Source organism: Macaca fascicularis, chromosome 1 (genome assembly GCF_037993035.2).
Source record: "Macaca fascicularis isolate 582-1 chromosome 1, T2T-MFA8v1.1".
Classification (NCBI taxonomy): domain Eukaryota; kingdom Metazoa; phylum Chordata; class Mammalia; order Primates; family Cercopithecidae; genus Macaca; species Macaca fascicularis.
In genome coordinates, this window is record NC_088375.1 from 205,804,880 (window position 1) to 205,819,037 (window position 14,158).

The 14,158-nt window shown below is 47.3% G+C and overlaps 1 protein-coding gene across 5 annotated transcripts in view; it reads left to right on the top strand.

Moving 5' to 3' along the window:
• MECR (mitochondrial trans-2-enoyl-CoA reductase) overlaps positions 1-14,158 on the top strand; it is a 38,883-nt gene that overhangs the window by 9,607 nt on the left and 15,118 nt on the right. For all 5 annotated transcript variants that reach the window (XR_012423416.1, XR_012423412.1, XR_012423414.1 and 2 more), the window contains exons 2-3: positions 4,786-4,883; positions 5,335-5,466. Coding sequence is in view for 2 of the 5 variants with exons in the window: in XM_005544186.5 (XP_005544243.3) it covers positions 4,786-4,883; positions 5,335-5,466 (230 nt within the window). In the remaining 3 variants the exon portion in view is untranslated. The remainder of the gene's footprint in view (positions 1-4,785; positions 4,884-5,334; positions 5,467-14,158) is intronic.

Below are 14,158 nucleotides of genomic sequence, written 5' to 3' on the forward strand. Positions count from 1 at the left end.
TGGTCTACTCCTGGGTCAGATTCTTTGTCATTCCCTCCGGCAGGAAAACCTTTTGTCTTTTCTCCATCCACCTTGTAAATGCCTATTTATCCTTCAAATTATGGTATCCTTTCTTCCAAAAACCCTTTTCGAATCTTCTGTTTTCTTCCTCCCACCAGGCTGGACACTGTCAGCCAACTTTAGCACCACAAGCCTCCTTCTGTTACAGCCCTTCTCCCAGTGTTTCCATGGATGCGTTCCCAGTCCATCAAGGCCCTGAGAAGGAGATTTGTTTTATTTATTTTTTTTTTCCTGAGACAGGGTCTCCTGTTGCCAAGGCTAGAGTGCAGTGGTCATTCACAGGTGTGATGATGGTACATACTAGCCTTGAACTCCTGAGCACAAGCAACTCTCCTTCCTCAGCCTCCCAAGCAGCTGGGACTACAGATGCATGCTACCATGCCCACCTTTATTCATCATGAAGCCCCTTGGCACAGTATCTGGCACTTTCACTGTCAGTAAATATTTGTTGAATTACGTTTACTTGAATTTTCCAAAAAGTTGCTGTCTTCCTTTCAGTGACTCAGTGATTCTTTTCAGAGGTATAACCAGGGAATTGTTTCAAAGGTTTGCTTGGATATTCCCACAACTGATAACAGCTGCCATTTCTTCAGCATCTACTGTGTAGGTACTACCATAAATGCTTTACATACATTAACTCATGTAATCCTGTGAACTGAGTTCTCGTGTTATCCCATTTTACAAGGGAATATTCTGAGATTTATCTAGCTGATAAATGACCAAGGTAGGATTCAAACCCAGGGCTGCCTGCTTCACTCCAGATCCATGCTCTACCCATCATCTGTGAACTGAGATCTACCTGTATTCTCATCTTGACCACAGGCATCTAGGTTTTTAAGAAGTGTAGTCTCGCTGCACATGTGATGTATATGCCTAGACTGAATGCCCTGAAGTATAATCTCCATCTTTATTTGAGCCCATCTTTCAGGAGTATTTTCATAAACAGCCTAGAAGGAGGAAGAGCAAGTACAAACAGCTAAGACCCTTTGGTTTGGGCCCTGCCCCTGATTTCCTTAATGACTGGCACTTTTTTTTCTTTTGAAACGGAGTCTCACTTTGTCGCTCAGGTTGGAGTACAGTGGCGTGATCTCCACTTGTTTCAACCTCTGCCTCCCAGGTTCAAGCAGTTCTCCTGCCTCAGCCTCCCAAGTAGCTGGAACTATAGGAACACACCACCACGCCCGGCTAATTTTTGTATTTTTTTTTTTTAGTAGAGACGGGGTTTCGCCATATTGGCCCCACTGGTCTCCAACTCCTGACCTCAATTAATCCACCCACCTCGGCCTCCCAAAATGCTGAGATTACAGGCGTGAGCCACCACACCTGGCCATGACTGGCACTTATGCCACATTTTCTCACTAGTGAGAAATTTATTCAACAGTGTGTTGAGACTAAAAGTTCTCTGCCCTCTGGGAGCTCACAGTCTAACAAGGAGACAGCACATACACACACATTCTGGCTAACAAAACTAGGTGATAAGTAAAAAGAGCTCTGAACTCAGAGTCTGAAAGACCTGAATCCAAGTCTGCATTTGCATCTGCGGTTCCAAAATCCTGAAAGCTCTGGAAACTGACAGTTTTTTTCTATAACTTATTTGAAGGAAACCTGATCTAACATGAGGTTTTTATGTGGTCTTTATTCATCTCACTTGGCATGAGTATTCCTACATTTTGCTGCAGAAACATTCATGTGTCTGATCACAGGGTGCTGCAGCAGCCCCCAGTGGGTATGTAGATAACACATGGCCCCAAGAGTTTCAGAAAAGGGATTGTGAACCTATGTCTTCTCCTGATCAATTGACAAAAATGTATGAAATGGCTTCACAAACTAAACATTAGTAAACTCATATGAGATAGTCATAAATAGCATGATGTATAATTCTGTACAATGGGAGCACCGAGCAAGTGATTTTTTTTTTTTTCTGGACTAGGAGGAGGGTTGAAAGATGTCTTAAGGGAAGTAAACTTTGAACTGGGCCTTGAAGGGTGAGTTGAATTCCTCACTTCATAGAGAAACATTCTGGGCTGTAGGAAGAACGTATAGGAAATGTGTAGAAAAAATGTCTTTAAACAGCTTGAGCACATGAACTTTGTCAGCTTACAGAAAACCTCTGATGATCTGTGAAAATGGAGGAGAGAAGCGCTGTGGATAATATAAAGGGGCAGCTAGTCCAAAATCCATTTGCTCTGGGCAGGATTTTTCTTTTGAATGCAGACTTAATACACACATTGAGAGTGAAACATCACTATCTGGGCTGATGTCTCCTTGCTTCGCGCCCACCTGTTAGCGCTCCCTCCCTCTCCCCATAAGGCAACTACAGCCGGTCCAGCCTGTGCTCGTTTCACTGCCCTCTGCTTGGTGTGGGGTCAGCACCTTACCTGCTGGCTTCTCTAGATCACACTGCCAGGTTCAAATCAGGTCAGCCACTTGCTACTTTGTAGTGGCCGTGAGCAAGTTATTTACCTCTTAGAGCCTTTGTTCCTCAGCTGTAAAAGCAGAACAATAGTATGAGAGCTATTGTAATAGGAGAGCTGGCAGGTAAAGCACTTAGCAGTGTGCCTGACTGGTAAGCACTGAATAAACAGTAGTTATTACTATTGCAAGGACTCCCCATCCTCCAGCTATGTGTAAATACATACATTCCTTAATTGAGTAGCTGGGACTACAGGCACACACCACTACACCTGGCTAATTTTTGTATTTTTAGTAGAGATGGGGTTTCACTAGGTTGACCAGGCTGGTCTCGACCTCCTGACCTCATGATGCATCCACCTTAGCCTCCCAAAGTGCTGGGATTACAGGCGTGAGCCCCCACGCCCACCTATTATTAAACATTTCTAGAAAATCACACTTTTACCACAAGATCAAACCTGTGGTGTAATTAAAAGGTCAGATTTCTGCAGGAAGTAGGTGGAATTACATCAGCTTAGTTTGGTGATACTGTTGCCTAATGCTAAGAACCTCTTGTTGGCAGTTTTATGTGTCTTGGGTAAGTAAAAATGAATTATTACTTAATAAATGCATTTGGGCAGAGAGAAACATTGCAAACATGAAATCTTAGGGGTGTGGAGAAAGAAAGCAAGCAGTCACTGGTGATTAAAAAGTCACAGGCCCCTTGGGTCTAGTACACTGACCAGTACTATCTGGTTGGCAGATCTCCTTTTTTAAAAAACTTTTTTGAAATAACAAAAGTAACACATGTACATTGCAACTTGGCCTCCCTCAAAAGCTTTCTTGCAGGTTTTGCCCATTAAGCAAAGTTTCAGTGGGATAAAGATGTTGCCACCGTGGTGTCCAAGACCCACCACAAGCAGAGGGACTTACCACTGACAACATGGAAGAGGCTCCCAGAGGGGATCAGGTTCAAACCACTACTGCAACTCTGTTTTACAAATGGAGAAACAGAGGCCTAGAGCAGAGAAGAAACTTGCCCATGGTGACCCAGGCATCCTGTGGTGGAGCTTTACGCCCAGGACCCTCAGCCCTCCACCCAGGGTCCTTTCTGCCAGACAAGAATCCTCCTCCAGAAGGGACATCACTCAGTGAATCACGGCCACCCATAGAGGTCTTTGTGAACTACATAGGCCATCTCCCCATTACCCCCACACTCCACAACTAACAGAAATATCTCCTCTCCCCTGTATATGTTACGACCAAGAATAAAATCAAACAGGTGGAGGACATGTCAGCTAGCCTGGGATTTCCCAGGTATGCCTGTTGGTAAGAACTACTTGGGGTGCCCTCATCTGGAGATTCTGGCTCAGTAATTCAGAGGTAGGCCTGATGATTTATATCCATGAGCATACCAGGTAATTCTTATAACCAAGCGAGTTTTGGGAAACACAGGGCTCATCTAGGCCAGCAGAGTTTTCCTGTCCCAGAGAGGGCAGTGGGGTTGAAAGGCCAGGTGCAGTGGCTCACACCTGTAATCCCAACACTTTAGGAGGCCGAGGAAGGCGGATCACAAGGTCAGGAGTTCACGACCAGCCTGGCCAACATAGTGAAACCCCATCTACTAAAAATTAAAAAAAAAAAAAATTAGCTGGGCGTGGTGGCAAGCACCTACAGTCCCAGCTTCTTGGGAGGCTGAGGCAGGAGAATCACTTGAACCCGGGAGGCAGAGGTTGCAGTGAGCCGAGATTGCGCCATTGTACTCCAGCCTGGGTGACACAGTGAGACTCTGTCTTTAACAAAAAAAAAAAAAGAAAAACACTGTAGATTTTCCACTTGTGGTTAATGAGAGTCAACCTGTATCCTATGTTGATTTCTTTTTTTTTTTTTTTGAGACAAAGTTTTGCTTTGTCACCCAGGATGGATGGCACAATCTCACCTCACTACAATCTCTGCCTCCCACATTCAAGCAATTATTCTGCCTCAACCGCCCGAGTAGCTGAGATTACAGGCACCCACCACCATGCCCGGCTAATTTTTTTATTTTAGTAGAGACAGGTTTTCGCCATGTTGGCCAGGCTGGTCTTGAACTCCTGACCTCAGGTGATCCGCCTGTCTCAGCCTTCCAAAGTGCTGGGATTACAGGCATAAGCCACCACGCCCAGCCTTCTGTACTGATTTCTTATGGTACCTCTCTTTTATAACAGAACTATAATTCCTGGGCACACATGGCAGCTCAGAAATGTTGCCTGACCTACTTTGGGGAGATGATTTGAGCGAAACACCCAATCTAGCCTGGATGACATGAACATCTCCGTTTGGCTTTGTGCTTAGACTCAAGAACCTGGAGCTAGCTGCTGTGGGAGGATCAGATGTCCATGTGAAGATGCTGGCGGCCCCTATCAATCCATCTGACATAAATATGATCCAAGGTAACCTTGGTTTCTGTGGCTTATGTTAATTGGCTTTTTTGTTCAGCTGCCACCTCGTTTTCATTCCTCCTCAGGTGTGGGTGTGAAATGCCTGTGATTAGCAGCAGCTGTTCTCCAGATGAGCCGTCTACAGGCTGTGTCAGCCCTGTCTGGCCTCCCCTTTCTGGCATGTGAGGATTTTTGAGAAGATTGCAGTGGGGAGTAAACTAAACCTTGTGAAGTGCCTACGACATGCTGGTTTTATTTCGTATGTTATCTGATCTTCATAATAACCATGAACACTAAAGAATATAGTCCCCCTATACAGACAAGTAAGCTAAGGCTCAGAGGTTGGTTAGGCAGACAGTCCAAAGCAGAGCCCAGATCAGGCCTAGGATGGCATGTACTCAAGTCCATGCTCTTTCACTGCCCAAACATCACTGGTTGACCCTTTAATGCTCTTCTTCCTCAGGAAACTATGGCCTCCTTCCCGAACTGCCAGCTGTTGGAGGGAACGAAGGTGTTGCACAGGTGGTAGCAGTGGGCAGCAATGTGACCGGGCTGAAGCCAGGAGACTGGGTGATTCCAGCAAATGCTGGTTTGGGTGAGTTTCTCCAGGTGTCAGCTGCCTTTTCGTTCTTCCAGATCCTATTTCACCCACTCTGTAGATGTCCACTGATTGGCTCAGTGTACCTGGGTAATGCAGGGTTTTTTGTTGTTGTTGTTGTTTATTTATTTATTGAGACAGAGTTTTGCTCTTATTGCCCAGGCTGGAGTGCAATGGTGCGATCTCGGCTCACCACAGCCTCCGCCTCCCTGGTTCAAGTGATTCTCCTGCCTCAGCCTCCCAAGTAGCTGGGATTACAGGCGCCCACCACCACACCCAGCTAATTTTTGTATTTTTAGTAGAGATGGGGTTTCACCATGTTGGCCGGGCTGGGTCTCAAACTCCTGACCTCAGGGATCCGCCCGCCTCGGCCACCCAAAATGCTGGGATTATAGGCGTGAGCCACCACACTTGGCCTTGTTTTATTTTATTTTTTTTGAGACAGAGTCTCACTTTGTCACCCATGCTGGCATGCAGTGGCACGTTCTCGGCTCACTGCAACCTCTGCCTCCCAGGTTCAAGCGATTCTCCTGCCTTGGCCGCCTGAGTAGCTGGGATTACAGGTGCCCACCACCACGCCCGACAAATTTTTGTATTTTTGGTAGGGAGGGGTTTTTATCATGTTGACCAGGCTGGTCTCGAACTCCTGACCTCAGGTGACCCACCACCTCAGCCTCCCAAAGTGCTGGGATTACAGGCATGAGCCACTGTGCCCAGCCTGAATTTTGTTTATACATGGAGATGAGCCAAAAGGCATTTCATGTAGAGGACGTAAAATGAGCAGAGACACAAAGGTGAGATTGGGAAATGGTGGAAAATCCACTGTAGCCTCAGCAGAGGGTTTGCACATAGTAGAGGATTGCACGAGTGAGAAAGAAGGCCAGAAAGGCAGGTTCAATCACTTGAGCCCAGGAGTTCCAGGCTACGGTGGGCTATGATTGCACCATTGCACTCCAGCATGGGCAACAGAGTGAGACCCTGTCTCTATTTTTTTAAAAAGGTAGCTCGGGTCCACATGGGGTAAGGCCCTTCCCAAGCCAAGGTAATGAGCAGGATTTTCTTTGATATATTATAAGGAGTCATAGGTGAGTTTTATTTTTTAGCACTTAACAGTTTTCAAGGCACATCTGTTATACACATCGATCCTCACAGCAGCTACAAGAGGGAAGCAGGACATGTATTATCCACCCATCGGACACAAACTGAAGCTTGAGAAGTAAAGTCCTGGCCCAAACTCAAACAGCAAAATGACAGTGCTCACTGGATTCTTTCTCCTGGGTTCCCACTACACACCAGTGTTATGATCTTCTGGGTGTAACTTACAGCAACCCAGCTCAAACTTGCTGTAAAAAAAGAAGTTGGGGCTGGTCATGGTGGCTCACGCCTGTAATCCCAGCACTTTGGGAGGCCAAGGTGGGTGGATCACCTGAGGTCAGGAGTTCGAGACTAGCCTGGCCAACATGGTGAAACCCCATCTCTAATAAAAATACAAAAAATTAGCCAGGTGTGGTGGCACGCGTCTGTAGTCCTGGCTACTCGGGAGACTGAGGCAGGAGAATCTCTTAAACTCAGTAGGCGGAGGCTGCCGTGAGCCGAGATCACGCTACTGCACTCCAGCCTGGGCAACAGAGCGAGACTCCATCTCCAAAAAAAAAAAAAAATAAGTTAAGGGCAGGTGCAGTGGCTCATGCCTGTAATCCCAGCACTTTGGGAGACTGGGGCGGGCAGATCACCTGAGGTCAGGAGTTCAAGACCAGCCTGGCCAACATGGTAAAACCCCATCTCTACTAAAAATACAAAAATTGGCCGGGCGCGGTGGCTCAAGCCTGTAATCCCAGCACTTTGGGAGGCCGAGACGGGTGGATCACGAGGTCAGGAGATCGAGACCATCCTGGCTAACACAGTGAAACCCCGTCTCTACTAAAAAATACAAAAAAACTAGCCAGGCGAGGTGGCGGGCGCCTGTAGTCCCAGCTACTCGGGAGGCTGAGGCAGGAGAATGGCCTGAACCCGGGAGGCGGAGCTTGCAGTGAGCTGAGATCCGGCCACTGCACTCCAGCAAGGGGGACAGAGTGAGACTCCGTCTCAAAAAAAAAAAAAAAAAAAAAAAATACAAAAATTAACCAGGCATGGTGGCATGCCTGTAGTCCCAGCTACTCGGGAAGCTGAGACAGGGGAATCACTTGATCCCAGGAAGCGGAGGTTACAGTGAGCCGAGATCGTGCCACTGCACTCCAACCTGGGCGACAGAGTGAGATTCCATCTCAAAAAAAAAAAAAAAAAAAAAAAAAAGTTAATTGATCTGTGGAACTGGGAAGTGTAACAGGTTGAAAGCTTTGGGTTCAGCTGGATCTAAGAGCCCCAGTACTATCAGAGTTGTGTCTCTCACTTGTTCTCAGATGGGCTATCCCCACATATTGATATAATCAAACCAGCAAATACTTATTGGCCACTCTCTTTGTGCCAGGCACTACTCTAAGCACTTCATGTATATTAACTCAATTGTTCCCACAACATGAGGTGGTTATTTCCTCCCCATTTTGCAGGCAATACAACAGTAAATGCAATGGAAAACTGTAAACTATTGAGCAGTTTGTCCAAGGTCACCCAGCCAGAAGTGATGGAGTTAGAATTCAGATCCACTCTGATACACCCCTCTCGTAGATGGCCACCAGCAGCCTGAGGTTCATATCACCCTAAAAACAAACAAATGAGCACATCCTCCACAATCATGTCCAGCACATCCCCCAGAAGGGCCCTGAATGGGCCTTGCCCATCCCGGAACCAGTCCCCTGGGGTGGGGTAGGGCCACTCCGGTTGCTCTGATTGAGTCTGTCACCTTCCTCCATGGTACAGAAGGTGGGGCCTTGTGGTTGACAGCCCCAGAGATTAGAAAGGAGCACTTGTAGAAAGAAAAAAAAATACTAGGGGGGAAAAAAAACAGTAATAGGAGTCTACTACAAGCTCTTTGCTTCTCTAAGATCATGGAGGCTGCCAAGAATGGCTGCACCATCTCCTACACCCACCTGGCGGTGAAGGAACTCAGCCATTTGAGCAAATTGAGAGCTGCGAGGATTCACTGGATCCTGATGCCAGTGCTTCGGGCCAGCCCCTGTGCTGAGTGAAGGTCCTATCAAGGTGAGCAGACAGTTCCTGCCCTCAGAGTGCTCTTGGCTGGCAGTAGGAGGCCCAGGAATGGAAACACAACACTTAATACAATACAGTATTACAAGCACTATAATCACAGGATTGACACAAAGACAAGAGTCCTCTATCTTGGAAAGCCTTAAAAAAGGCTTCCCGGAGAAGTGATGCTTGAACTCAGTCTGGAAGAGCTGCTGGAAGTGCAGCCAGTGGGCTAGGTGAGGAGGGGCTTCCCAGGCAGGGAGTGCAGCATGTGTGAACGTAAGTGATAAGAGAAGGCACAGCACTGGTGGGGAGCTGCAGGTAGCTCAGGATGGCTGGCTCATGGGTGGGAGTGGAAGAGAAGTGAGGTGGAGCTGGAAAGGTGGGCTGGAGCTGGGTCCTGGTGGGTCGGCATCCACAGTGCAAGGGGTACCAACGGAGAGTTAAGTAGAGGAATGATTTGTTAGGATTTGTGCAATGCAGAGAATGGTCTGCAAACCATTGGTCTGGAAAGGCAGAGGGTGGAGGCAGAAAGCCTGTGAGGAGGTGGGCAAACAAGTCAGGCTTCAGATGATGAAGGGTGAGGGTCTGAATAAGACAGGGCCGTAGGGCTGGAGAAGAGGGTGTGGAGTCAAGAGCTAAAGTAACAAGATTTGGCAATACTTTCAGTTTGGAAATGAGAATAAAGGACGTCTGCCAGGTGTCTGGGTAATTGTACGTGTGGTGGTGGGGGTACCCAGAACAGGGATTCTTCCCTGGAGAAAAGGTGATTCTTTTTTTGTCTTGTTTTTCTTTTGAGACAGAGTCTCTCTCTGTTGCTCAGCTTACTGCAACCTACACCTCCTGGGTTCAAGCAATTCTCCTGCCTCAGCCTCCCGAGTACCTGGGACTACAGGCGCCCACCACCACGCCCAGCTAATTTTTGTACTTTTTTTTTTTTTTGAGACGGAGTCTAGCTCTGTTGCCCAGGCTGGAGTGCAGTGGCCGGATCTCAGCTCACTGCAAGCCCCGCCTCCCGGGTTCACGCCATTCTCCTGCCTCAGCCTCCCGAGTAGCTGGGAGTACAGGCGCCCGCCACCTCGCCCGGCTAATTTTTTTTGTATTTTAGTAGAGACGGGGTTTCACCGTGTTAGCCAGGATGGTCTCGATCTCCTGAACTCGTGATCCGCCCGTCTCGGCCTCCCAAAGTGCTGGGATTACAGGCTTGAGCCACCGCGCCCGGCCAATTTTTGTACTTTTAGTAGAGCTGGGGTTTTGTCTTGTTTGTCTTGTTGGTCAGGCTAGTCTTGAACTCCTGACCTCAGGTGATCTGCCCCCCTCAGCCTCCCAAAGTGTTGGGATTACAGGCATTGAGCCACCGCACCCGGCCAAAGGTGCCAGCCAGAGAGGATGAGGATTTTATAATTGTGAGTACTGCAATTAACTCAGTGTATTCAGTAAACATTTTGTAAGCATCTGCAGCATGCTGGACTCGAGGACACAGCAGTGAACGGACATGGTCCTTCTTCTCATGAAGACTGCCATTTAGTAAGAGTGGCAACTATTAAACATATAAGTTCTCAGCTGGCCACAGCTTGGTCATTTTCCATGGTTCTGAGCTGCCCAGCTGTTGCTGAGCCCATAGCCGGCCTTTTCCCACGTGCAGCTGATCCCAGGGGAGACTAGACCAGATGGTGTACATAGATCTTTGCCAACTGACTTTCTCCTTGGGAAATACGCAAAACCTTCCTGAGGAAGCACAGAGCCATAGAAAGAGCACTGGCTCTGGAATCAGGGGCAAGTTCTCTTTCCAGCTTCACTGTATGACCTGATTTAAGTCACAGCTACTTTGTGCCTCAGTTTTTTCATCTCGAAAATGGAACTAATAGTCACTGCCTACCATGTCTCAGTAGACTCTTAATAAAACTCAACTGAGCGAATATATGCAATGATCTTTGCAAATGCCAAATTTCTCTATGAATTAGATCAGGAGTTGGCAAACTTTTATCTTAAAGGGCCAAATAATAAATATTTTAGACTTTGTAGGCTATACCATCTTTGTGACTACCCAATTCTACTATTGTAAACATACAGACAATATATAAACAATTGAGTGAGCATGGCTGTGTTCCAGTAAAACTTTATTTGCAGGACCGGGCGTGGTGGCTCATGCCTGTAATCCCAGCATGGGAGGCTGAGGCGGGCAGATCGCTTGAGTCCAAGAGTTCAAGGATGGCCTGGACAACTTGGGGAAAGTCCATTTCTACAAAAAATTAGCCAAGTGTGGCAGCGTACACCTGTAGTCCCAGCCACTGGGGAGGCTGACATGGAAGGATAGCTCAAGGCCCGGAAGCAGAGGTTGCGGTAAGCCACACTCCAACCTGGGCAACAGAGCAAGACCCTTGTCTCAAAACAAAAAAACACTTTATTTACAAAAACAAGTGGTGAGCCAGATTTGGCCCACAGGTCACAATTTGCTGACCCCCAAGTTAGATAATGGAGATGGTTAAGGGTCAGTTGCATATGAGTGAGGAATTGGGAATCCTCAGAGCTAAGGTCTGGGAATTAGCATCATTAAAGGAAAACAATGTGTGTTATACACCCACTGTATGCTAGGCATAGTGATAGTCTCTGTACAAATGTCTTTAGTTTAATCTTCCCACTATGACATAAGTGTTATTTTCTGCATTTCACAGATTAGGGAAATGGAAACTCAAAAAAGGTAAAGTGATCATTCAAAGTCACACACTAGTGAGTGGCAGAACCAGGGTTTTTAAGCAGGTATCTCCAACTTCAAGCCTAAGAGTTCTACTTGAAATCCTGAAAGCCCTTGTCTCTGACCATGGGTGCTGCCTCCCTCCCACCCAGCGTCTCTTGAGAAGAGGATTAGGGACTGCTAAGCCCCAGAAATTCATATCAAGGGCTGGATTTCCATTGTCGTGCCATAAGAGGAATTAGAAAATGCCCTGGATTTCATACATAGAAAGCCCTGCACTAAGCATTTGGCACAGGGTAGAGTGCAATAAGTGTTAGCTGAGATGAGTGGGAACAATGATTTGAAGGCCAGTCTGGGGAAAGCCCACAGGATGCTGGGGCACTTCCTGGATTCCAGAGGAATCCTTGCCTTTTCAGTCTCTTATTTTCTCAGCCATAGACCTACTCTAGGATTGACACAGCCTTCAATAAAAAGTGTTCCCAGGCCGAGCTTGGTGGCTCACGCCTGTAATCCCAGCACTTTGGGAGGCCGAGACAGGCGGATCACGAGGTCAGGAGATGGAGACCATCCTGGCTAACATGGTAAAACCCTGTCTCTAACAAAAAATTAGCCAGGCGTGGTGGCAGGCATCTGTGGTCCCAGCTACTCGGGAGGGTGAGGCAGGAGAATGGCGTGAACCTGGGAGGCGGAGCTTGCAGTGAGCCAAGATCGTGCCACTGTACTCCAGCCTGGGTGACAAAGCAAGACTCCGTATCAAAAAAATAAAAATAAAAAGTGTTCCTGCCTCCCATCCCCAGTTCCTGGTCCCTAAAGCCCACATTGACATCCCCATTTCCTACAGCACGGTTAGTGATTACCCAGGCTGCCCCCTGCTTCCCACAGCTGGCCCACATAGGACCAGGATACCATTAGAATCCCAGCAACTAAATAGTGAGCAGGCATGCCCAAGAGCTTTGGAAGCACAGGCCAAGGGCCCCAAGCTGCCACAGTGACCAGATGCTGAGCCAACAAGGCTCCAAGCAATTTCCCTAAGGTGACACAGTGAAGACACAGTGGAATCAAGGCTGGAGTCTCTCTGACTCCAAAGCCTACACTCTTCACCCCTTCTTCATACAAGATCCTGCCCATGTGATGCAGACCCCTCACCCAGTCCTCACCAAATCCTATTGATTCTATCTTTAAAACAGAACTCGAATCCATCTTCTCTTCCTCATCCCCACTGCCAAAGTCCCAGTCTAGGCAGCCATCATCTCATACCTCAACCCCCGCAAAGACCTCTCGCTTCCACACTGCCCCTCACTACTCCACAGTCTTCACCCAGCAATAAAGTGATCTAAAAGCACATATCAGATCATCTCAGTCTCCTCTTAAAGCTTGTTAGAGGCTTCCCACTCACTCATTCACTAAAACAAGATCAGCTCTCCATACCATGGTGCTGAGGTCATGCTTTCATACCGCAGATTGTGACCCATTTGGGAAATCAATCTAGTGAGTTGCAAATAGCACTTTTTAAAATTAAAGTTGAGCAGAAAAGAATAAAAAATAGAGTATCTCTTACATAGTAAGGGTAAGTATTCTGTGAAACACAGGCTTGTGTTACATGTATATTCATGTATGTATATGTACGAATTCACAGTGGAATTCATGGTTACTGTGGGTCAGAATTCTGAAAGTGTCACATCACCTGCCCAGCCCCCGTTGCATCAGCCAGGCCAGCTGCGTCTCAAACCACTCTTCCCATCAGTCTCCACCCTGCGGTGCAGCATCATCCCATCCCAGTCCTGTGTCTGTCCTGCTGCAGCATCTCTGCATCTGCTGCGTCCCCTGCCTAAGATGTTCTTTGTGTGCTCTGAGTCACTCTTAGCCTGTCACCTCCTCAGAGAAGTATCCTTGACTCGCATCTAAAGTAATTCCCTTGCTGTTACTGTCTCTATTTATAATTTATCATTATCATAACTGCTTTTTTTCACCTGTTCAACTCCACTAGAATGAAAGCAGGGAATGTGTCTGTGTTGTTCAAGTGCCTGGGTGCAAGATAAATATCTGTAGATGGAAGGAAGGCAGCCCAGATACCCAGGTTCCAGCTCCAACTCTGCCTAGATAAGCCAGGGGGCTTTGGGCAAGTGACTTCCTCATTTCCTCCCCTGTTGCATGAGGGGTTCAAAGTCGATGCTCGATAAGGGCCTTCTCAGTACTGACATTCTGGAATTCTTTTGTCTGGAACTGGAATGTGGGCTGGGAGTTGATGCTCATTTCTTTCCAGCTTATAGAATTTTTCATTTCCTTATCTCATTTGATTTCTACAGTAGCTCCTGGAGGAGGCGAGTCAGGCTGTTCTTGCCTGTGCCATTTACACATTAGAGTAACTGAAACTCAGTGACAGGAATTTTCTCAAACCAGCAGAATAGCAAAACCAGGTTTGGCATCTGTGCTCTTGACTTCTACTTTTATGCTTTGTTCCCTAAAACCACCTGAGTCAGGCCGGGTGCAGTAGGTCACGCCTGTAATCCCAGCACTCTGGGAGGCCGAGGTGGGTGGATCAGCTGAGGTCAGGAGTTTGAGACCAGCCTGGCCAACATGGTGAAACCCCACCTCTACTAAAAATACAAAAATTAGCCGGGTGCCTGTAGTCCCAGCTACTCGGGAGGCTAAGGCAGGAGAATCACTTGAACCCAGGAGGCAGAGGTTGCAATGAGCTGAGATTGCATCATTGCACTCCAGCCTGGGGAACAAGAGCGAGACTTCGTCTCAAAAAAAAAAAAAAAAACCCCACCTGAGTCAGCTTGCTCTGGATGAGAAGAATGAGGACTGTGTAGGAAAAAGGGGGCTTTCTCAGCTTCTCCTGCCCTAGTGGTAATATTACTACTG